A 24,377-nucleotide genomic window follows, 5' to 3' on the forward strand; every position below is an offset into this window, starting at 1 on the left:
CTTGGAAAGGGGGGCACACTTTTACACTGGAAAAATGAAACCTATTTCTTCTGGAGAAATAAGGAGACTGAATCAGAAGCTACCCAGACTTTTAAATACAATTCTGTTGTTGTGAATGCAAAGCAACACTGGTCTCAGAACATTCAGCAAACATTAATTAATTAAGGGCTAGTAGACTTTCCAGGGAGGTATCTCCCAGCTCTACACCAGAGAAGCAATACCCCAGAAAGAAAAAAGAACAAGGAAAAAAGCGTTCCAGACCTTGCATGAAAAACTCAGTGGAACATTATATAGTGTGCAGGGACATCAAACTTCGCAGAGCATTTGAGCTGTAGCTGGACTCTGCAGCCTCTGACACACATGGCACATTTTAGTTCATGCATGACACGAGGCTCTGCTGCTAAACGACACATTTACACATCAGCCTGCAATGTGGCACCCATCCTCTGCTTCTCTTCGCATAGATCAAAGACTTCTGGCCATGGAAAATAATGTAAGCTTGCACAAGGCAGCCGGGTGCCTCTTAACACCTTACCTGCCATTGGCTGTCCGCCGGCTGAAGACCCAGAGCAGCCACCACAGTGCTGTTGAACAACTGAAGCCAGCAACATGCAGATTACGCCAGTATCCCCAGATGACAAGAAAAGCTTATTTCACAGAAAATGCATTTCGAGGAGATGACTCCAACATGTGGCCATGCCCATGCACCGCTGCTGCCCAAGGAGCATCTCCCAGCCCCATCCATGGGTCACTGCGCCCGGGGCTGCATCATCACAGCCTCCTTCCAGAGGGAAAGATGCAGGCAGTGAGGCAGATTTCTCTCTCTGCAAGGGTATCATTTAGCAATTTGTTTCATGCTCCCAACCCCATTGTTTCTGAGACTCAGGGAAGAACAAAAGCAGCTGCTAATCAAGATTCAAAATTACAAGGCTTGCAATACCTAAGTCATACCTGCTTTGGAGAAGGCTACAATTCACATAAATGCTGAGCAAAGCTGTATTTCACTTTAATTAACTGTGCAAAGAATAGGGTCAAAACAAACCTATTCCAAAGCACGCTGGAGGTGAAGGTGCCTTGCCAGCCCATAGCTTTCACTTTTCATTAAAAAAAAATGGATTTTTCCTCATTAAAGAAAATAACTAAACAATAGGCTTAGACTGTGAGTTCTCTGAAAGGATTTGGCTTTCACACCTTACCTTTCGAACAGCTGTAAGTGACTTGCACACGCCACTTCAATATCCAGTTGGTTTAAATGATCTAGTTTCACTTCTTCCCAGAAAAACATCCTCTAGCACGCGGTGGTGGGAAGGGCTTTGCAGAGTTACAGCAAGCTGAAGAGAAGGAAAATGGCATAGTGCCACACAAACACACAGCAAACAGCAAATCTAAGGTGAAGTTAGTGTAATTTGCTCTTCAAAATTGCTGAATGCTGTGCTGGAGTTCTGGCGACTGGACTGCAGGTGGATGAAGCCAGCAATGCTCCGAAGAGATGAAGATACAGCAGTGGTAAGGTCTGTCAGAAAAGCAACAAGGACCAAACCAGAGTCCTCACACACATCCAAGCATGAATGCGGATTAAGTCACTGTCCTTCACACTGCCAAGAATAAGGAGCTTGCAGAAAGGGCTCAAACCCAACTTTAAGGCCCACAGCTCAGAAGCGCTGACCTTGTTTGTGTAGCGCACAGATTTTCCTCCCTCATACTTCACCAAAGCTTTCAATTAAAACCCATTGTTTGGAAGGGAAAATTTTCCAAAAGGAACAGAAAAAGCCTCTTCCCCACCTCTAGATATCCACCAGTGCCACCCTGCACATGCACTCACACCACCTCACACCCTTACACACTGGGGTTTAGCATACTGAAATAACCAATCCTGTACTGATTCAAAGAGGGACTAAAACCATACAAAGGCATCCTTTATCTTGCAAAGAGACCAAACCAAAACGAGCTCATTCCCAGGCTTATAAAACAAGCCTTTAGAGATAATTATGTTTTATTACTCTTCCTTTTATGAGGATTGTGTTATACAAAACAAATACCAGATGCCTATTTGTCGCGTTTCGGGGGGGGATGGAGGAGAGGGGAAGGAGGAATCTCTGTGAGCACTGCTGTAAGCAGCCCTGCTTTTAATTAAACACAATAAATGCATAAAAATTAACACTGTCTGAAACCAGCAGGTAGGAAGCAAATGCATGAAGTGTAGCTGCTGAAAGACCCCCTCCAACCTCCTGCTGCAAGAACAGCCACTCACAAGCCTATTGCTCAGGGCTGGTGCTCTCTGAGCACGGCTCCTTACATATGTGTTTCCCTGAAATATTAATACCAAACTTTGCAGATAACCAATAAAAAGGGGAGGGAGGTGAAAAGATTTAATGCTTCTTCTGTTAAAGAGGCACGCATAGACTCAGCCAGAAAAACCCATCATAAAGTAGCTTAAAAATGGAAGAAGAGGGGAGAGAAGGCAAGGAGATATAAAGGGTTTTCTGGCAACCTTAAAATAAAGCAACCATCCAGAATAGGCTGGACCCTTCATCTGTTAACTTGCCAGACTCATACAACATGTGTCCAAGCACAGGACACAAGCAGAGGGAGGCACGCAAAGCATGCCCAATACAACAGCAGAAATGGGATGCAGCTCCTCAAGGACAGTTAAACACAGCCAACGTTCCACCAACAGCCAGATGTCACCCCCTCCCCAGAGGCATCACTAGGAAATCTATTTCCCATTTTCAATGGTGGTTTCCTGTTTGATTTTAATTGCATTAAGATCCAATCACGGGGTGACAATAGACACTTCTTACTCAAGGCCAGTACCAGCCCTACACAGTAAATCCCGTTTTCAACAGCATGTCTGCTAATACTTTAAAGTTCTGCAAAAGCAACCGAAATTGTGCATGCAGGATCTCACTGCAGTGGGGACCCTTTCTCTATGGTTTTTTTTTTAAGACAGACTTTAAAGACACGGTGCAGCAGTAAATGAAAGGTAAGGAGCAGTGGGATGGTTTCCACATTTTGCTGTTCAATTTCCAGGTCTCCATCTGTTGCAATTACCGAGACTGAGGACAGGTCTCCTCTGTTATCCTCCACTAGTGTGCATTCACAACCTACTTCCTAACGAAGTTTGTTTACAAATATTCATTAGATTCCATGCTTTATTAGCCCAGTCATGGGGCCCTACAAGATGTAATTATAGTAATCAGTACATTGATTATTGTGAAACACAGTTACCCTGAGACTAAAGTTAAAGTAAATAAGAACTACTGCTGTAACCAGCAACCATACCAACAGGGCAACCCAGTACCACATCAGCATTTCTAAATCCTTAGATCTCCAGTTTTATACCCAAACACCACAGACAATCTCACTGTTAATTATTCTACTGTTACCTGTGTCAGAAAGATTTTTCATTAAAGATGAGAGTAAAAAGAAAGGACAATTATTATAGACCACCAGAAACAGCTAACATTTTGGTTCTCAGCAGCAAAAGACACCAGCAGGCTACGGCCAGTGAAGAAGAGACCTGCAAAAGATGGCATGTGCAAAGTGAGATGATTTTTTGACACCTCCAGACCAAAGGGTGAAGACAAGGACCAGGAATCCCTTGCACAAACACAGAGCAAGAGTCTGTTCAGACCATGGAGTTCTCTACCTCTGAGCTCCACAGCAGGCTTTGGGGAGAGGGCAATGTGGGCAGAGGCAGCAGCTGAGGAAAAAGCCAGCCACATAGTTATCTCCACGTCAAGAGATGTGCACAGGTAGTTCAGACATGAGAGGGGATTTGGGGCTTCTCCTGAGCTAAGGGCACCCAAAGCCTTCACACTGGACCTGGAGCTCAGGGAGCAGCACCCACATGTGGCTGAGCAATGGCTGCCTGTCCAGACCATGGGTGCTCTGACCAAGACAAGACACACTGTGTTTCTGCCCACGCAGGGTCTAGCTTGGCAACCAGGCACTTCTCTGACCATCCAGTTCTCCTAACATCACCTACAGCTATCCAGAAACAGCATTTACAGCCAGCTAGGACAATAAGGTGATGGGTTGTTCTTGGCTGAAGGTGAACATTAACCTCCTGGGTACTTACTTCCTAACACACCATATCTACAGAAGCCACCTTCCAAGGAAGAAAGCTAAGACTTTATTACCTCTGCAATTAAATTTGGGGAAGGCTGTAGAAAAGCAATTGCATTTGTGTACGTGTAAGCTCACAAATTAACCCCAGGAACTCTGTTTACAGCAGAGGGGTCATTCACAAGGAGAGGCGAGAGCAGTGAGTGCCTGTACACAACAGCTTTGATGTGTTCCCTACCTGCCTCCTCACAGCTCCAGCCGCTTGCACACTTTGATTACTCGAGCCTTCCCTGCCACTGCCTCACTCGGTTGCTTTAATCTTGCCACAACAGCAGCACCGTGAAAAGAAAAGGGGAGTGGGAAGAGGGCGAGAAGGAGAAATAGAGAGAAGGAGATTTGGTGCTGGAAAAATCAACTTGATGAGGACTCTAAAAAGAACTGATGTGACAACAGCCAGAGATAAAAGTATTAGAAATGAGGGGTGTGTCACGTGTTCATTAAAAGGGTGGCACGAGTCTCATAAGGAAAGCACTTCTTTGACATTTTTGAAGAGATGGCTGCATGAAGACCTTCTAGCAGCCTTCCAGTATCTAAAGGCAGCCTACAAGGATGCTGGAGAGGGACTCTTCATTAGGGACTGAAGTGATAAGACAAGGGGTAACAGGTTAAAACTTAAACAGGATAAGTTTAGATTATGTATAAGGAAGAAGTTCTTTACTGTAAGGGTGGTGAGGCACTGGAATGGGCTGCCCAAGGAAGCTGTGAATGCTCCATCCTTGGCAGTGTTCAAGGCCAGGTTGGATGGAGTCTTGGGTGACTCAGTTTAGTGCAAGGTGTCCCTACCCACGGCAGGGGGGTTGGAACTGGCTGATCTTAAGGTCCTTTCCAACCCTAACTATTCTATGATTCTATGACACCTGCTTGAAATCATTCCCATGGAAGAGCCGCCCAGCAATCAAGGACTGCTAAATTTAGCACTGGTTCTATCTTTCGTCAAATATGCATTACAGCTCCTTAAGACACATGTCCAATCCAAAACTAAAACAAAATGCATTTTAAAGTCTTGCTTAGACTGATCCACATGCCAGACCAACCATCAAGCCTGAGATGATGCCAAGCAGTGAAGGGAAACGTAACACCAGCTTGAATTAAAACTCACAAAGCTGTAGCTAAAGCAATAGGCAGACAAGGGGGAAAGAGCAGTTACAAAAATGCATGATCACCTTGAATATAAAATCAAAAAACGCCACCCTGCAATCCCTACCTGCTCCTCTCACCTTGCTGCTATCAGAAGCTTTTTTTACCCTCACTTTTAAGAATTCCATTGGCACTCAGTATGCAGGAGCAGTGCACGGGAACAGATCCCGCTGCCACAGATAATGCGGTTCTAAGGGAAACCCATCAATTGTTAATGGCCATGCAAATTGTTGAAACTAGAGAGTTATTCACAGTTATCTCACTGTGATTTGCTAAGTGTCCATGCCTGATGTGATCACTCACTTGATATATTATTCCATTACAATTCAAGTAGTAGCCTTAGCTTTCAGTTTTAGGGGAAAAAAGAGCAAGAGGGAGTGAGAGGGTGAAGGGATGCTATTTGTTTTTAATTATTTTAAACAGTCATACACACCTTCTCGTGCAAAGGTTTTACAGGACAATAAATCCCTCCCTGAGATTACAGTCATGCCCTATTGAAATGTTTAAACACCTCCAATCAGACACTAAAAGAGTTTAGCCTGCAATTTCAGACCCTAATCCAGCAAAGCACTTTTTTACATTTCAACCATACACATGGTTCCCGCATCCTTTGTGGGAACTGGATCTTCCAACTGCAGCTTGCACCACATTATGTTTTCTGATCAGGGTTTTCTACTGCTTATGCTAAAATTTACTGACACTTAATAAGCTATCGGTGTCTCCTCAAATCCATAATGCATTCACTCTCTTGCAGCACCAACTTACTGATCATTAATTTTCAACTTTACTGTGGCTCCAGCTTATCAGATGCTTGCTTTTTTTTTGCTTCTTGTCTGAGATTTATTACTTTTAGCAAAGTGTACTTTGTGGGTTTTCTTTATTTATTTTGTTACCTCATTTTTAAACAGCCTTTAAGAGGGAAATGTTACTCCTCCTTACAAAGCGGTTCTGAAATCACAGTATTAGAAAATAAAACCTATCATTATGTTTCCCATTAGGATAAGAGAAATTATATTTAATTGAAAGAAAAATCTGCTAGCACCCAGCAGAATAGTTGGTGAGGAATGGAGGAGATGAAACATTTATGTGTTTATCTTCCTGAAGCAGCTGAGGCTATGAGCAGACACACCCAAACAAGCCTCCAGAGATACGGATTCAGACAATTATGAACAAAGATTTGGCCTTCCCTTCAGATAAAGGCCCTGGTTTTCAGAAGCAGCCTCTGATTTTATTCTAGCAGACTACAGCACCTATGATTCTGATGGGCTTTCTGGCACTTACACACTGAACTACCCAACTGTACCAGGAATTCCGGTACTGCAATAAAATGTCTGCAGTTATTCACGGGGCAAACAGTATCAGAAGTCAAGATCCTCTAGAAGAATGCAGAAAATCAGGATTTCAAACCAAACTCTGCCATGCTCACCCCTCACCACCACTGCCACTGGGCAGGCAATGTTCTCCATCAGCCTGATGGCTGCAGGGGTCATAACACATACTGTAGTTGTAGGAAATTATTTATACCATGCTCCTTTTTACAGCCTCAGAGAACTAATTATTAACAGGACAGGGTCCCCCATGTGCACTTTGCAAGTTCTACAGTATGTATTTCCCATTTAGGCATCGCTGCCAGCATTGCTGCACGCAGCTCGTCGGCATCCTGCTCTCAATTTTGTTTAGGAGCTGAAGAATGATTGATCGGATTGATTTGTGTCAACAGTCTGACACAGCCATATCGACCAGCGGTAATTTTGTGGGAGGAGCTGCGAGGAGAACCAGAAAGAGCACTTTCTGTAACACACCATCCTGCCTTAAGAGAAAATGCCGTTAGAGATGCTGCTGGTACAGCCATCGAAGGGACCGCGCTGGGACTCGAACCGACACAAGTGAGCAATGAGACATTTCGCACGACCGTGTTTACAGCAAATCCACTGCTAAGCACCCAACTGTATAATTATACTCTATTACAATTATGCAAAGAAGTAACATTTCAGAAAGGCCTTCTCATTTCCCATTCTTAGCATTGAATACTTTTGTTTTGCAGCCAATCAACTAAATTAGCCCTATTTCTGTTTCATTCACAAACACAAAGAGTATATTAGAAGGAAAAAAGTGAACAAAAGGGAAAATCACTTAGGAACCCAGGAATTATTTTGTTTTCATGTACTTCTGGACTAGAAACTATCATGGGGAAAAAGTGAACTTAAGGCAGAAGAGCTTTGCTGAATTTGATAACTGCACTGTGAGAGCCCTCGAAGGAGTGATCAGAAACAGCAGTGCTTCAGTGCCTGGGAAAGTGGTGGCTTTTGGTAGCATCTGAGTGAAGCAAGCAGAGTTAAAAGGTTCATACAACAAATGTGACTTTATCCTGACCTAGGACAAGTGTCAACCCCAAAAAAAGCTTTTGTGGAGATCCCCCCTCCCCATACACCCATAGAAAAGCCACTTTATGCTGCTTCTGAGGCTATGAGCTTTTAACAGCCACAATTTGGACCTATGCTCACTGATGCTTCCCTGAGGAAGGGACACAGAAAGCGTTAACAAATAAAATTTCTGTTTTACACAGCAATTTCTCTAAAACATTATGAAGCACTAAAGGAACCCCAAAAACACTTAGGGAAATCAAAGCATTCTTCCCCATTTTAAAGGCCTATGGAAACATAACCATGGTGGCCAGTGCCAATCCTGGCCATCTGACTGCAGCCGTGAGTCTATGTGTGCTACAGACAGGAGAAGGCCTGGGACAGCCGTGCCTGTACCACACTTCACCCAGGGATTGCAGGAGCACACAGAAATGTGTCTTGCTGGAGTGTGAAATGGGAGCCTGAATGAAACAAGATAAATACCCCAACTCCACCACCTTTCAGGGAACACCCGCGCAGCCCTCTCTCTGCATCCTTGCCATGCAGACAGTACTACGCCACCCGAACAACTCAGGTTAAATCTCAGAGACAGGGTGGGAGAGACAAGAAGGTAAAAAGCCCCACAAGATACTTCAAGAAAATGGCATCTTCTTTCTCTTATTATTGAGGAGGCCTAACCCTCGTGACTGGCTTGAAGTTACAGGTTTTCTTCTTCTATTTGAAGAAACAGTAACGTTTTAGGAAGTCAGATTGCATTTGGAATGCCATCAGCCTGGCAGCACTCACACCAGTTCTTTCACAGCAAAGCAGTTAGGCACAACATTTTGCTGAGACAGAGCCTTTATTTCTTAAAGCATTACTTCCCTCTTCTCGTGTGAGACCAATCTCCTCTCCTTTGTTCTTATTTGGAATTCATTCCTTGAAGTAGCTTCGCTCGCAGCACCGCAAGATGCCGATGCCCCATTTCTGCTTCCAAATCACCTCCCAGGCCCTGTGGCACCCGTGCTGCAACACCAGGACAGGGACTGCTCTAACCACGCTCTTCATTTTCTTCTACTGCATGGGTGACAACTGCTATAAATTATAATTTGCTCCATAAGTGGAAGAAATAGAGATTCCCACCATCCCCTGGCCTGGATCTTTAATTGCCACAGTTCCTTCCCTGCCTGGATGGAGATGCAGGGATGAGTTGTTATCAGCATTACATAGCATTGATGTTCCCTCCAGTTCACTAAGAAGACTCCTAAATTAAGAGCAAGACAGTGATGATATGGCCTGTTTCCTCCTGAAATTTGGATTAAAAAGAGGAACACAAAACCTTATGTAAAAGCACAGCACAGCTGGATGAACAAAAAAGAAGGAACAAATCTACTACTCAGTGTAAACCGTAAGACGGTTTTGAAATCTATACATCCCAAAATACTTGGCAATGTTGAGAGCTACAGAACCTAAAATATAACCTGAAGTTACACTCACACGCATTCCTACATGCTGAACTAATCTCCATACAACATGGGGCAGGACTATATATCCTGCATCATCATCTAGATATAGCCAAGTCCTTGAGATGTCAGTCACCTTTAGCAGCGCAGAACACAGCATTTAACTCCCTTCAAGGCCACACAGTTATCTATGTACCTCCTGACTATTTTTCTCTGGTTAGCAAAACATTCTGTTTATCTGAGACCACAAAACTCTGCAGCTTTTCTGAAAGCCCTTTGGAGAGAAAGGGAAAACAATCACAGATAATACTCCAGAAATCATCAGATTACCGCACATTCTCTTGACTCACATCTGTTGAGTAAATAAGTGCTTCGTGCCGACCAGTTTCATTTACCTCCCTCTCCCACAAGCGGCTGCCAGTTTACTTTCCAGTGCGCTGTACCAGGGCTGTATGTGGGGCAAAAGGATTATTTCCCGCAGAGTCAAACCGGCAGCAATTTTGCTAGGGTTTGGGGTTTCTCTTGAGCTGAAACCATTCTTCAATCCCATCCACCTGGCGAGATGCACCGCTTCAGAGCTGCAAAGGGGTCCACGGCTGAGTGCATAAGGGAACAGCAAGCAGTAGCACACAGCCCCCGGAGAACCCCAAACTGAGTCATCCCTCTCCCTTAAGAGCAGTTTCAGTGAAGCTCACCTTTGCTGGTACAGGAAGTCCTGCACAGCTTAGGGTTTGCCTTGTGAATCACCTGGCCAGGGTGGGAGAAAAGATGGGAACACAGTGGGATGCTCTGCAGCACCTTCTTGCCAAGGGCACCCCACTGGGGGCACAGCAGGACTTCATCTTGCCCTAACAGGCAGCTGGAAGCATTACTTTCAGCCCAGTTATGATGCGGGCTCAACAAACCCTTCAAACTCCCTGGTTCAGGATTAATTCTGCTTAAAATAATACCTTGGATCATTCTTGGGTCTGAGTTCTGTCCTATCACCAAGCAGCCCTTCAGTGATAATTATTTATCAAGAACTTATCCTAGAGCAATTTTCCTAGGCAATAAAAATAAAAGCAAAGCTCCCCTGGCTGTGAAAGAAGCGTTCACCTACATTTCTGCATACAGAAGACACCTGACCTGGACTAGATCAGCCATCTACTGTAGCACTCTGTCACCACAAAGCCTACTATGAGATGCTTCACAGAAAGACAGAAAAGCCTGGGGCAAGCAATTATAATAATAACTTGCCCCACAAGAAAACATAATTACTTGAGGTTAGGAGGGCGCCTGGTTTAAGGCCTGCGGGCAGGGTGGGCTCCTCTGCCAGTGCCTGACCCTACACACCCGGCCACACACACTGCAGTGCTCAGCACCAGTGGCAGAGGCAAACACACTCACGTAGATGCAACCAGCCTCTTGCACCCCTTTTCCAAAAAGGAAGAGCATGGCGCTAACAGCCAGGCTGAGGACTGCATCGCTGGTGAGCTCAGAGATGCTCCTGCAGACCCTGCTCCCAGCTCCCACCACAGCATCAGCCCCGAGCCTCCCAGGTGGAAGCTCCTATCCCACCAGGGCACTGCTCACCTCAAATCAGCACCAACAGGCACACAGGGACACTTCACAATACAGAGAGCAGGAGGAGGAACACGATGGAGCAAACCCCTTATTCTCAGATGTACAGTGAAGATTTGTCATTTACCTGCTTACTGCATTTTGAAATAAATGCACTGTTAAAACAGGCAAATTTCCAGTTTCTTGAAAATTTATATTAAAATAAAAAAGCAGCCTGGTGAGGACAGGTCTCTGCAGGAGCCAAGATACTCTGGGAAAATGCCCAAGCTCTCTCAGTAGTTCTTGAGCTTCATCCAAGCTCCCAAAGCAGGCTGGTGATACACAAGATGATGGCTCCCATCTCAGTTCAGATGTCCTGGACAAGAGCCACCCTGAACCTGGGTGATTTCTCAGCCCCATCCTAAATAGCTGTAAAGGAGCTGACCTGTAAGGGCTTTTAAATAATCCTGAAGACAATCCAGTCAGTGATTAACTGCGGCATTTGTATTTGTATTTCAATCCAAAACACTGAAGTTCAGTATGCTGAAAATACAAGAATCTGTATGTTGAAAATATAAGAATTTCACCTTTGTTCACAACATGCACATACACGCATATGCAGCCTCCAGATTATCATCACATGTTGGACGGGCATGCCTAAGCCTTACTCCACATTTTCATGCCGGTCTCGTGAGTGGCAAAGTCATCCCGAGCGTCTGCTCCTACCACTTCTTTTTTTTATATGTGTATTTTATTCCTGGTGGGAAGGAAACGAAACTAAAAGTTGCTGCTCTTCCCCCTCTGTGCTTATTGCACAATGGTAACCTTTGCTCAGGACAGCATTTTCATGGCTAGGAGCTTCAGATGTGATTGAGACATGTTCCACCAGTATAGCACACACCAGGTAAACCTACCGGGTACTAGGGATCAATGAAAATGTTCAGCTGGATATTTTCACCTGTGAAAGTACATCTACAACCCTGCTCAGTGCTACTGTGTGCCCTGCAGAGATGGCTCCCAGGCACAGGCATGTGGTGATGCTGCTTCTGCCAGCACCCAGCAGCCCCAGGTAGCTCTGTGCACACCTCCTTTCACAGGCTCCTCCTCAACCACATGCCTCCAACCTCCTCCTGCAGAACTAGTCCCACCTTGTGAGGTCCTGAGTGTTTTCCCTGCCTTTCTCAGCTCAGCCTTGATCACACAAGCTTTCTGAGCACTGACTAGTCCAAGAACTCAAGTCTATAAAGAACACCCTTGCTACACTAGTTGTCCTCCACCATAAATAGACATTTCTCCAAAAATACATTTTTTGCTCACTTCCGCTTCTCCATCCTATTTTCTTCAACCCTGACCATTATTTGGTTTTTTTCCCTTTGTTTCACCAACCATCATTAACTTCAGCTATCCTGCACACATACGAGGAAGAAGCCTCCCTGAACAAGCTTTTGATGAGACCTTACGTTTTGGATACTATCACTGCTACTCTCCCCATCTTCCAAGGGCAAAGTTGTTGCAGATCAGGAGATGCACCACAGACATTATTTACTTTCCTAGAAAGATCCTTATTTCAGTGCAAATCTCTCTCCTGCATCTGGCTTTACTAGAACACTGCATTCCTCCATTTCTTTCCCTATCCATAGTTGTTTATATTACCTTCCAAAAAGTAATTATTTGGAACCAGTTAAGCCTGTACATGAATTCTGCCTTTGTTTAAAACACATTGTACACATGTATATATTTAGACTGTCATTAAATATTTAAGAGGCTGTCTTCAGACTTCAGCAGCAGCACTGTTCATTCACTTAACCCTTTGTGAAACAGAAAGCCTGATGCTGAAATCCTACCGTGGAGTAATTCAGAAAGCCCAGTCTGTAAAGAAAGCAGGGGTTTTCCTTGTTTTCCTATATATCTTGTTTGCTAGTAGTCTAATCTTAATGCAATTCATTTTAGTCTGTATCAGCTTTATCTGATGAGATGCATAACTGGGGTGCAAATTAATTAGCTGGAACATACAGATGGATCTTCCAATATAATTCAGGGAGACAGAGTCAAATACGCACATGCTCATCCCTCCTTCCTCCAAATGAAATAAGACATTGCACACATTTTTCCACAGGTCAAGAAGTCACCTTTCTTGGCTTTTTCAATCCCCTAGAGAGGAAACACCACATCCTGCAGACAAGTGGACCTTGCTGGAACCCAACAAGGAAGGCTGTGCCTTAGATGAAACCCCACCGCAAGTAACTTTTAACATGCACTGGCACCAAGTGTAACTCAACTAACACTACACCCTGCTGACAGATTACCGTGGTTAAAATCTGGTCACCTGATCCACCTGGCTTGGCAAAGCCTCTACCTAGAGCTGATCACTGGTATTTCACCCTGGCAAGGACTGGTATCAGGGGGCCAGTTCTCCACAGTCAGGGCACCCATGCTCCAGTCCTCCACGTGAGGTGAAACAGTGCGTCACAGCAGAGGATGGGAAAACGGGCACACAAGAGCGCAGTACCTGACTTTCCCAACTCTACATGGATACGCAAATGTACATATCCTGGAGAACATGTTTTTCTTCTTTTTGATTAAAACCTTGAGGATGCATTATTAAATCCAAGCCCCAAAAGCCTCAAGAGAGCAGCTCTGCATGCAGTTTTCAAGGCCTAGCTGTCTTTAGAGACATTTCTTTCCTAAGCGCTACAGCCTCTTTCACAATCGGATGCTGCTTTAGGTGGGGCGAATAACAAGAGTCCCTCCTACAGCTTTCACACCTGGTTTACACATAGGCACAGAAGCATTTTACCCAGCTGACTGCTGTTACGCTACCCCGGGGATGTGACCTCGTCACTGGATTTTATGAAGGGAGCGGAGCGCCAGGCGTGGTCCTTGTTTGCACTGGAGAGACAGAGAATGCCGAGCTGGAAGATCAGCAGATGGCATACTTTGCTGTGAGTCGGCACCGGAGCAGGAGTGCGAAGGACGGGGCAGCAGCACGCTCTGGCAGGTGCACTCACTGGCAGGATGCTGGGTTAAAGAGCTTCAGCATTTGCAGTTCTTCACCAGAGCAAGCCTGTCCACCTCACTGGCCCGACCACAGGTTCAACCTGCCTCAATTCTTGGAGTAATCCTCTTGTAATCGTCTTTTTTTACTTCCTGTCTTTCACAGCAGCATTGCAACAAATGCTGAAGCTCCCATACACCACCCCAGATACAGTCGCATCACAGCAGCATGCATGGGTTTTGTATGAGTAGCACTGTGTACCAGTTAGGTTCATGCTTCCATATCCCCCGAGGGTTGTTATATACACCCCTCACTGCAAAATAAGTGACAAAGACACTTTTGGAGGGGAAGAGCTTATGTGGAGAAGTCTTTTATTAGACCAAATGGCATAGCTATAAAAAACAATGAATATGGCCCTACTCACGTCAAATCACAGGCAGGTATGTTTGCTTTTATGACAACTCGACAGCTGTAGAATGCAGCAAATGGCCAGGACTTTCCCTATCTGTAAATTAGCTCCAGTTGCTGAGATTCATGCCAAAAGCCAGCATAGCCTGAAAGGCTGCAATTATCAGGTCTCCTTCTCCCCCCACCCCTTCAAAAAAATATTCCCTAAAAGAGATCACAAGCCAAAGGGACTCTCACGTCATGCATAACATGAGCTTAGCTTAGTATCTCTAGTAATCGCTCAGCACTGCCACTGTATCTCTTCCGCATGTGCATCATTTCACCACTCACCCATCAGTTTTCTGAGAGTGAATGGGACTAAAAGCCCACCAGGTATTTGCACTGCTGTTTCCTCCCCCTCTGCAGCAGATTTACACCCTCAGTGGTGGGTGAGCAGAGTTCACCCAGGCACATGCAAAGTTCCCAGTGCTGTGGTGCTGACCTTCCCAGTCTCTCCCAACCCCTGTGGACAGTTTCGATGGAGAAACAGGCAGCCAGCTGGAAATTCTGATCAGCATTAATGCCACCGTAGTTTCTTCCCGGCTGCTCTCCAGGAGTATTTTTCCACCTACGCTCCTCCGTGCCTCGCAAACCCCTCCAGCCGTTGGCAGCTCCCGGTGCAGCTCCACCACACACTACTCAGCGCCGTACGGCTGATCTGGTTTGATTCAGTGTCTAATTCCAGCTACACGGAAACATTCTCATGCGAAAAACTTCATCTACAGACACCTACTCTGCAGCAGATGTAGTGGTGGTCGGCATTTAAATGAACTAATCAGTTGCAAACGGCTTAGTCAGCAGCGCAGTCCTGGAGGTAATTCCCAGGAAGCGATTTTCCCAGCAACTATATATACAAACCTGAAAAGCAGACTGGAAGACAAGGGCAGCACCACAGCAGCACGAAATTCGGCTACACAGTGCCATTGCCAACGAATGAAAATAAAAAGGAGGGAAAGCCTCAACCAAGAAACCAAGCAGCCACAGAAAACACACTGCGCTGCACTGCCAATGTATCCTCTCACATGTAAGTATCAGAAACTCAGACACAGGACGCGAACACAGGCAGCTTTTCTTTTTCCTCCTTTCTTTACTGATGCTGCGCTGGTTTGAACCGAGAGGAAAAAGACAGCAAGGCAAGATACTGTGGAGATACGGAGACACCGGCCAGATACCAGGCAGTGTGTTTTGGAGAGAGCATCCCAGCAATCACTCCTAACAGCTAAGCCACCAGAGAGCCAGGCTCACACACACGCACTGAAAAGGGCTGAGGACTCATACAAACTTTGTCTTGGAGCAGTGAAGGCACAGGGCACCCACCCCAAGAGGCACTGGGGGTATGAAAGGCAGCGCCAAATGCCAGAGCATCCTCCAGCAGCACCTCTGTCACTGGCCAGGGCTGCAGATGCAGGTCATCAGTACCCAGGCAAGCAACGCCAGGGCTGTGGGACGCGGCGCTGCCCTTCAACACCTCCCCGCCACCTCCCCGGCCAAAGCAGCACCAAGCCAGCCACCGATCCACCCAAAGGAGAAACCGAGGCTTTCCTCTGGCTGCTATCAGCGTGCCAGCACACATCTGCCCAGCAGCCGGGGCTGCCTGCAGAGCCAGGCACGCTCGCATGGGGAAGGGGCACCGCTCACTTACTTCTCATACTCGGCGTTGTCTCGATCACAGCGCGAATCCTTGTGCTTTTGCCAGTCTTTGCCATGCTTGCAGGTGGTCAAGAGGACTACATCCTCACCGTTATGGACGTGATATAAGGCATTCCTGGTGTCTGACCCTATCCCCGTCAGGTACCTTTTCCCCTTGAATACCAACATGTACTTCCTGAGAGGAGGGATGGTGTTAAACCTCAAAAATCCCTTCTCCCCTCCTGTCCTAGGATGATCCTTAGAAAAGAGCGGGATAGAAACGTCAAAGTTGGGTCTGAAGTTTTCAGTACTGATGCTGGCTTTGGCCAGCATGGCCTGGCCGATGTCAAACCCCACATCCTCGGTGTAGTCGGGCCAGGTGCCGGAGTATAAATTAAAAATCAGGTGGTTTCTGCCGTTGTTCCACAGGTGGAGACTCTGCACCTTGGAGCGCAGGTTGTGCACGTACTGGGGGGAGAGCTGGTCCCGGTCCAGCGTGTCCAGGCTGAGGACGAAGAGGCAGGCCTGCCCGGGATCGGAGGTGTAGAAGCGGGAGCCCTCGATGGCGGCCAGGACGTTCTGGTAGCTCTCGGCGATCTTCTCCCCCTTCTGCTGCGGGTACACATAGACCTTGAAGCCGTTTTTCCGGCACTGGGCGAAGTCGAAGCAGGACTCCATGCGGCAGCGGCGCCCGCGGTAGAGGCCGGCGCTGGCGTCCCGCCGCTGCCGAGGGGAGACGCGCCCGCCGCCGCCCTCGGGGCCCGGCCGCTCGGCAGGGGCGAAGGGCCGCAGGGCGTCGGGGAAGCGGGGCCAGGGCCGCTCGGCGCCGGGGCGCGGGCCATGCCGGCTACCGGGCGGCGGTCGCCGCGCCGCCTGCAGCCACACGCCTCCCAGGTAGACCAGCAGGACGAGACAGGTGCCGGCGGACAGCAGCGTCAGGTAGCGTTTTTTGGCCTGCATGTGTCCGGCGGGGGTCCGGGGGGCTGCGGAGGAAGGCGGGGGCGCCCCGAGCTCGCCGGGCGCCGCTCTCAGCTCCGCTCCGCCATCTTCCCGCCGGCGAGCGCTTCAAACTCTCTTCGCCCACCTCCGCTCGGCGCCGTTCCCCAAGCCGCCGGCCGGGGCCGCGCATGTGGGCGACCGCCGCAACTTTCTCCCCGCCGGTCTCTCAGGGGCGGCGGGCGGCGGCGGGCCGGCGGCGGCCCGGCGGGGCGCCCCGCATGCACTCAGGGGCCGGCCCCCCGCGCGGGGCGGGCACCGGGGCAGCCCCGCTCCCGCCTTCCCGCCGCTGCCTGCCCTCTCCTTCGCCACGCTCCCGCCCGCCCCTCCCCTCCCCGCGCCGCCAGCCCAGCCCAGCCCGGCCCGGCCCGGCCCGGCGCTGCACTGCACGGCCCGGCCCGGCGCAGCGCGGCCCCGCCGGCTCACAGCCCGCGGCCGCCACGCCGCAGCCTGACGAAGCCCTGCATCGCCCGGCTCCCCCCGCCCGGCCCCGGCGCCGCTCGCTCCGCGCCGCGCTCCCGCTGAATGGCCCCCGGGACGGAGCGGCGGCGGCGAGGATCCTCCTCCCTCTCCTCGCCCCTCCTCCCTTCCCCGCCTCCCCCGGGCCGCGGCCGCCGCCGCCGCGCCCCGCCGAGCCCCCGCTGCCCGCCCGGCCCGGCCCCGCTCCGCCCGCCCGCGGGCCGCGACCCCCGCCTCACCCGGCCCCCCGCGCACCGCCCCCGCCCCGGCACCGCCGCGCTGACCTCATCCAGCCACGCAGCCCCGCGCCCCCATTGGCGGGGCGTCACGTCCGGGGGGGCGGGGCTTCCGCTGCACCCATTCATAACGCGGCGGGAGGGGGGGCGCTGCCGGTGCGGCCGCCGCTACCGGGACGGGCGGGGCTGGGCGCCAGGGGCAGGGGTGCCCGTGCTGGAGGCGGAGGCAGCGCTGCGACAGGCGCCCCTGTGCTCCAGCGCAGTGAGGCCCGGCCCTTGGGGGCCTCTCTTCGTCTTCCCACCCGGCTTGGTTCCCCCCGCCCCGGTCTGCTGCCACCGCCCCCCGCCGGTGCAGCCCGCAGCCCCCTGCCCGGCGTGCCCCGCTGTGTGCCGCTGCCGCTGCTGCCCCCTGCCGAGCGCGGAGCGGCTGGGCTGGGAGCGTGCCGGGGGCAGCGACCCGGCTGCCTAACGTGGGGGGAGACCCAGTGACCCAAATACTGCCCGCGAGCAAGCGCCCCTCGTGGTGCGGGCAGCGCCGCGGCAGTGCCTGCGCTCCCGTCCGACGGTGGGGAAGGCGGAGGAGAGAAAAGACGTGGCTCCGCCGCTTGCGCTGGAGCTGCCGTCAAGCCCAGCTCTCCCCACCGGCTCCGGCCGGGGTGCGATGTCCCTGGGGAGGATGCCCTGCGTGCCCCGGAGGTGGATTCTTGGGACTGGCAGACACTGAGAACACGCTGATCAGCCGAGTAGTGTGCAGGGAGCTGCCTGAGCGCCCAGCCACCCCTGCAGCTCAGCTGCGTGTTTGTGCTTCTTGTCATCCCTCCGTGGCGTTCGGTTCAGCCGCCAGCAGCCTGGGTCCGTCGGGAGAGCCCTCCTCTCCCGGGCAGGGCAGGCTGCCCGGTACGCGAGCGGAGAGGTGGCGAGTGCGGCTGGGAGCCCCGGCTTGCTCCGGCACACACGGCGCTGGAAGGGGTGATAGCACCGCACATACGTGCTCGTGTTTCAGTCCTGCTAGCTCAGCAAGTAATAGCGGGGAAATTGAGTGGGATGGGCTTCAACTGGTTGCACACGACCCTGGGTGTCAAGAAACTATCAGGGGCTAAAGCCTGTGCCAGTGTGCTTTCCCTGATGCTCCTTTCCAGTGTTAAAGCTGTCACAGATTCACCTTCCCCCGGCTGCAATCCTACCTCCCGCCCTCCTGCTGCCAGATGCAGAGGTGTCTCACATGAGCTGAGTGACAGAAACCATGTCTTGGCCAAAAGCATCACCATCCCTGTGTTTTTCCATGCTCATCCCACGAGTGAGCTGTGGTTCCTATCGTGTTCTTTCCTCTTCTCCCTCCACTTCCGCAGAGTTAAGGGGGTGAAATGTAAGGGTAACTTGAGTGAAGGTAGTGTGCCTCCTCAGTGAAAGAGGTGAGAACCTACCATGGTAGGGCACATTACTGGCAGTAAATGAAGTTTAATCTTTTTGCTGGAGCCAAGAGAAGACAATTCCCTTCCAAAATAATCTGATTGTAGGTATGACTGTTGAAGGAAAGAGGCCAGGGCTTGAGGCAGAAGAAAGGAGTTGGGAATATTAATAATACAAAGAAGTCAGATTCTGAGAAGAAAGTCATATTTACGGCTGGCACAGATTTGGGTCCAGGAGGCAGAAATTTTGGCCAACGACCTGATAGTGGGGAAGCAGGATTAAATATTAATGTGTTAATTAACCCTGTAATCCTTTCCTGAAACATATGTCACAGCCCACATAACAAACCTGCGATGCTGTTCAAGAAAAAAAGAGGTCAGCTTCTTGAAAGGTGAACCAAGGCTGCTCGTAGAGGCACCTTCTGTCAGGCACAGGAAGGTGGAATCCCATTACTGGCTGCAAATTAAGCCTCTGGGGACCAGTTTCAAACAGAAAAAGAAGCCTGTAAGGTTTGGTGCCTGCGCCAAGGACAGTAGCTGTTGCTGTAGGTTTTGAGGGTGGGGTGCTGGGGAGCCTGTATCACGAAAGTGCTGCTCACCGCAACAGGGAAGTGTAGGAGGGAAGTGAAAGCTGTTGTGTTTCCAGCTGAACGGCCATGTGCTTGCGGCACCTACACTGCTGCCCGCTGCACAGCAGCAGTGAATACTTAAGCTTTGACATATTTGGATCTGGACAAGGGCAGTTAGGGTGTCATTTTAGAGGACAGAGAAATAAACCTCTGCAGATCCCTGCTACCAGGATCTACCCATAGGATTCCTGAGAAGTGATTCACAGCAGCCCTGTGGAGAAGTACCTGGGGGTGTTGGTCGATGAGAAACTTAACTTCAGTGTGTGCTCACAGCCCAGAAAACAACCGTGCCCTGGGGCTACATCAAAAGGAGCTTGACCAGCAGGTCGAAGGAGGTGATCCTGCCCCTCTACTCTCCTCTCGTGAGACCTCACCTGGAGTATTGTGTGCAGTTCTGGTGTCCTCAACATAAAAAGGACACGAAACTGTTGGAACAAGTCCAGAGGAGGGCCACGAGGATGATCAGGGGACTGGAGCACCTCCCGTATGAAGACAGGCTGAGGAAGTTGGGGCTGTTCAGCCTGAAGAGAAGGCTGCATGGGGACCTCATAGCAGCCTTCCAGTATCTGAAGGGGGCCAACAAGGGTGCTGGAAAGGGACTTCATTAGGGACTGTAGTGACAGGACAAGGGGGAATGGGTTAAAACTTAAACAGGGGAAGTTCAAGTTAGATATAAGGAAGATGTTCTTTACTGTAAGGGTGGTGAGGCACTGGAATGGGTTGCCCAAAGAAATGGCAAATGCTCCATCCCTGGCGGTGTTCAAGGCCAGGTTGGACAGGGCCTTGGGTGACATGATCCAGTGTGAGGCATCCCTGCCCATTGCAGGGGGTTGGAACTAGATGACCTTAAGGTCCTTTCCAACCCTAACTATTCTATGATGATTTTATGAGTTGTGTAACAATTGCTCCATACAGTTCTGGACCCTGTTGTGCTAGGCAAGGCTTACTTTGGGAGATATGTGCATACTCCTAGCTGCAGAAGGAGAGGGACTATGATGATCAGTTGCCTTTCTGAAGGCCACCTTTCTAAACCAGCTATCGCCCACACTTGCAATGTTCCCACATACAGAATGAAATGAGCCTGGCTTTACTTCGCTGATGTTGTCCGGGCCCTGTGGGCAGCGTGGCAGCCGACATGAAACTCACAGCCTGCCTTCAGTCTTCAGCCAGAGTTCTCTGCAGTCCAGGTAGGCACTGGTGGCAGAGTGCTCCAGAAGTGGAAGCCTGCCTCTGTCTGTAATAAATCTGCCTGCATCTGCTACCAGGCAGGAGGATGGTGGAGGACAAACCAGTGTATAATAGAAATCCTGCCTGGGGAAGAGGAAGAATTGGTGCTGAAAGGGTATTTCAGCATATCCACATGGCAAATACATGAGTCACAGCCCCCAGGTTTGCTCTGGCCACTGGTGCCTGCTAAGGGTCTGCAAGCTTGCAGGTGGCTTTTGACTCTGGTCCGTTACCCTTTGCACTCTTCCAAATAATTTATATCTTCATACGGCTGGCAGTTGTCTGGGAATCTGTCCAAGCCCCCAAATGAAAGGCCAGGAGAGGGAATCAGTTTTCTATTTCTGGCTTTGCAACTTAACACCTGCCCGATCTGTGGCAAGTTCCTTGGGGCCAGATTCTTAAAGAGGTGGATTAGTGTGGGCTTCTCATTTTGGGTCTTGCTCTTGGTGTCCAGCTATAGCTTTAGGTGCCTCCAAAGTTTAATTCCTAGGAGTCACCCTCATGAAGCTCATGGTACCTTCCACTTTTTGTATGTGAAAAATATCCTACTGCTTTGCACACCTGGGTGCACCTTAGTTTTGATGCTGTTGAGTGATGCCCTTGACTAACCCACTGGGCGTTAGTTGTTCCTCTGTCTACTTTGCCTACAGGGTTAAACTCTGAATCTCAAAACGTGCCTCTCCAGAGGTCCCTTCCAACCCTAGGAAGGAAGGGACAATAACAGTTCTGTGATTCCAGGATTGAAATGCACACAGAACATAAGGGAAGAAATGCTGTCACACGCTCACCTGTCCCTAACTCCTTATTTTAAATCTGGTAACTCTGTGCTTAAAGCGTTTGCCCAAGTAGGAGACCTAGAATCGCCCTTGTGCCTTCCAGGAGAGCATCCTCCCAGAGTGGGTAGACTGGGACTCACCTCCTGAGACTGGCTTGTTCTAGTAACTACCTGGGGTAATCGCTCTACTGGGTTACCTGGGGGCCTCAGATTTCCAGCTAAATTGAGCTGATAATGCTTTTCTGGCTAGTAGGACAGCGGAAGAGCTGATTTATCACCACTGTCAAGTGTGTCATGATCCTAGGGAGAAAGGCAGCGTAAAAAATGCAGTGCATCTAAAATATTTGGAAGGGCTTGGCAGCAGGCACATGCACAGTTAAAAAATGTTACCCTGTTGCTTAATTAGCTCAAACCACCATTATAGAATCATAGAGTGGTTTGGGTTGGAAAGGACCTTAAGGTCATCTGCTTCCAACCTCTCTGCCATGGGCAGGGATGCCTCACACTGGATCATGTCACCCAGGTCTCTGTCCAGCCTGGCCTTGAACACTGCCAGGGATGGAGCATTTGCCACTTCTTTGGGCAATCCATTCCAGTGCCTCACCACCCTTACAGTAAAGAACATCTTCCTTATATCTAACCTGAACTTCCCCTGTTTAAGTTTTAACCCATTCCCTCTTGTCCTGTCACTACAGTCCCTGATGAAGAGTCACCATTCTTGGTGACTTGGATGTGCTTCTCTGTGGCAACGTGCAGCAAGGATTTCCAAAGAATTAAGCAAAACCTTGCAGAGACAGCAGCCTGGAGTTCCAGACTTGGCTCTATATTTAGAAGCCTAAATCATAGAATCATAGAACAGTTAGGGGTGGAAAGGACCTGCAGTTCATCTAGTTCCAACCCCCCTGCCATGAGGAGGGACAGTGACAGCAGCCCGGTCTCCACAGATCCCAAGTACCCACGGATCCCACTTTGATTTGGGTGATTATCTGCAGATCAAAGAGGAACGCTTTTAGCACAGTCCTTACCTGAAGGCCACGGGAGAGGAACCAACTCCTGTGTGATGTTTGCCCACCTTCTGGGTGGGCTCAGAAGGTCCCTGGGAGGCAAAGTCAGTGCTCACCTTTTATTCAGTAGTCAACAGCGCTGGGTTGAGCTTTGAAGAGCATTTTTTGAAGGCCACTCCTCAGTCTGGAAAGAGTTAAGGCTGGCTTACAAACTGTCTTTGCCTTCAAATAGCCTTTGCCCGGGGTTGTGTTGCTTTATCAAAAACAAAAGGAAGAAGGGAAAAAAGGAGGTAAAGACAGAACAGATTTTCAGATGGTTGTTTGTGGAGTGGTAATACGGTTAAAATGATTCCTCGGCTTGAGGCAAATTAAAGTGATCTTTGCTCCACAAATTAATACTAACACTGTGGTTGTTTATCACATCTTGGTAATATCACATGGGAATAAAAATATCAACTCTTATCCGTTCAAAAAGCAGAGATGTAACTGAGCTTCAGCAGTGCAACAGCTGTTTCGCGTGTCCCCAGAAATAATTGGTTGTTACAGAGGCCGTTTAAATGTGAGAAAATCACTGTAGTTTTATAATTAGTTTACTTTTAAGGAAAAACATGACTGCCCTTTGCTGAGAAGGTGAAGGTTTCAGGTGGGATGGAGGGATAGCAGCACAGGCACCTGATTTACCATGACATTAAACAGATAGTAAAAACAGAGGCTTATAAATATTAAGATCTTAATCTCACAGCAGAGCTCTGCTGGGGAAAAGCCAGAGACAAATAAGGCTTTGCCTGAAACTCGCTGTAGGGTCAGGGCCCCAGTGTGCTGTGTTACAGAGCAGGATGACTGTGCTGAGAGGGTACACATACGAGCAGCTGACTCTGACAGTAGCATTGTGTGATGTTCATTGGAGGACCTGGGTGCTCTGCAGCTATTTTTAGTGCATCATTCATAAAAGCCTCCCTTTGGGTGCAGCTGAATTCGGAAGCACCTGGAATCCACACACACATAACGTGGTGGGGTTGGGAAGGCTCCCTGGATGCCTGTGTCTGTGCTCAGGTGTGCTCAAGGTCCCTGTCTCACACATCCCTGGTCCCCCACATCTTTCCCTCCCCCCTCCCCATGCACTCCAGTTCCCCACTCAACTTTTCCTTCAGTACCCCCCAGGAAGAGACTTGGCCAGTGGCTGCTGTGGGGAAGGGCCCCCCGGTTCACAGCAGCCCACTGGGCAGGAGGGTTAGCAAAGAGGGAGCAGGACATGGGATGCTGGGAGATGGGCAGCAGCCTGTCAAAGCCGTGCAGAGGTGCTGTGCTATGGGTTAAATCTCCACTGCCAGTTTTGGGAAAGAGCTGGCAAGAACTGCTCACTTTGTGAGTTCATGGCTGGGAATCCCCAAGGAGGGGAAAGGGAGGTATTGAATGACTGCACATGGCACAACCCTATCCCCAGGGTGGCACAACCCTATCCCCAGGATTTTATAAGGGCTTTTTAAATTAGGTCTCTGCCTATTGCTTTGCCTTGCATGTCCTTGGATTTCGCTGGCCATTCCCTTCCCTCCTGTGCCGGATGGGGAGTGTGTGGTGGCCTGTGCAGTGTGTTGAGGTGTCTGCATGTATCCAGCTGGGCTTTGGCCCATAGCTTTGCTGGGACAAAGAGTGGGCATGAAGGGCTCTGCAGCATGTACTCTCTCTGTGGGCTGCCCTATGACAGGTGTCTCATGGCAAAGGCGGTCTGGTGGAGGGAGCTATAGCTCTTAGGTGGGTGCTGTCCCAAGGAGCACCCAGCAGCCTTAGCAGAGCCTGTTTATTGGTGCTTCTTCCTTCGAGGAGTAATAACTTCCACATTTACTCCCTTTCTAACTGAGCATCTTTCAAAGTGGGTGTAAAGCTATTTAAATAGCTCCTGTGGAGGTGGGATAAGAAATTGCTCTTATTCCATAGTCTGTATTCAACACCAAACAAGCACTT

The 24,377-nt window shown here is 49.4% G+C and overlaps 1 protein-coding gene across 2 annotated transcripts in view; it reads right to left on the minus strand.

Moving 5' to 3' along the window:
- Positions 1 to 16,926, minus strand: part of EXT1 (exostosin glycosyltransferase 1) — a 176,668-nt gene extending 159,742 nt beyond the window's left edge. The window contains exon 1 of one of the 2 annotated variants that reach the window (XM_065668843.1): positions 15,694 to 16,926. In XM_065668843.1, coding sequence (XP_065524915.1) covers positions 15,694 to 16,640 — 947 coding nt within the window. In that variant the 5' untranslated portion in view covers positions 16,641 to 16,926. The remainder of the gene's footprint in view (positions 1 to 15,693) is intronic. The other variant, XM_065668845.1, reaches the window with a different exon arrangement.
- Between the last annotated feature and the right edge of the window lie 7,451 nt (positions 16,927 to 24,377).

This window comes from Lathamus discolor, chromosome 2, assembly GCF_037157495.1.
Source record: "Lathamus discolor isolate bLatDis1 chromosome 2, bLatDis1.hap1, whole genome shotgun sequence".
Classification (NCBI taxonomy): Eukaryota; Metazoa; Chordata; class Aves; order Psittaciformes; family Psittacidae; genus Lathamus; species Lathamus discolor.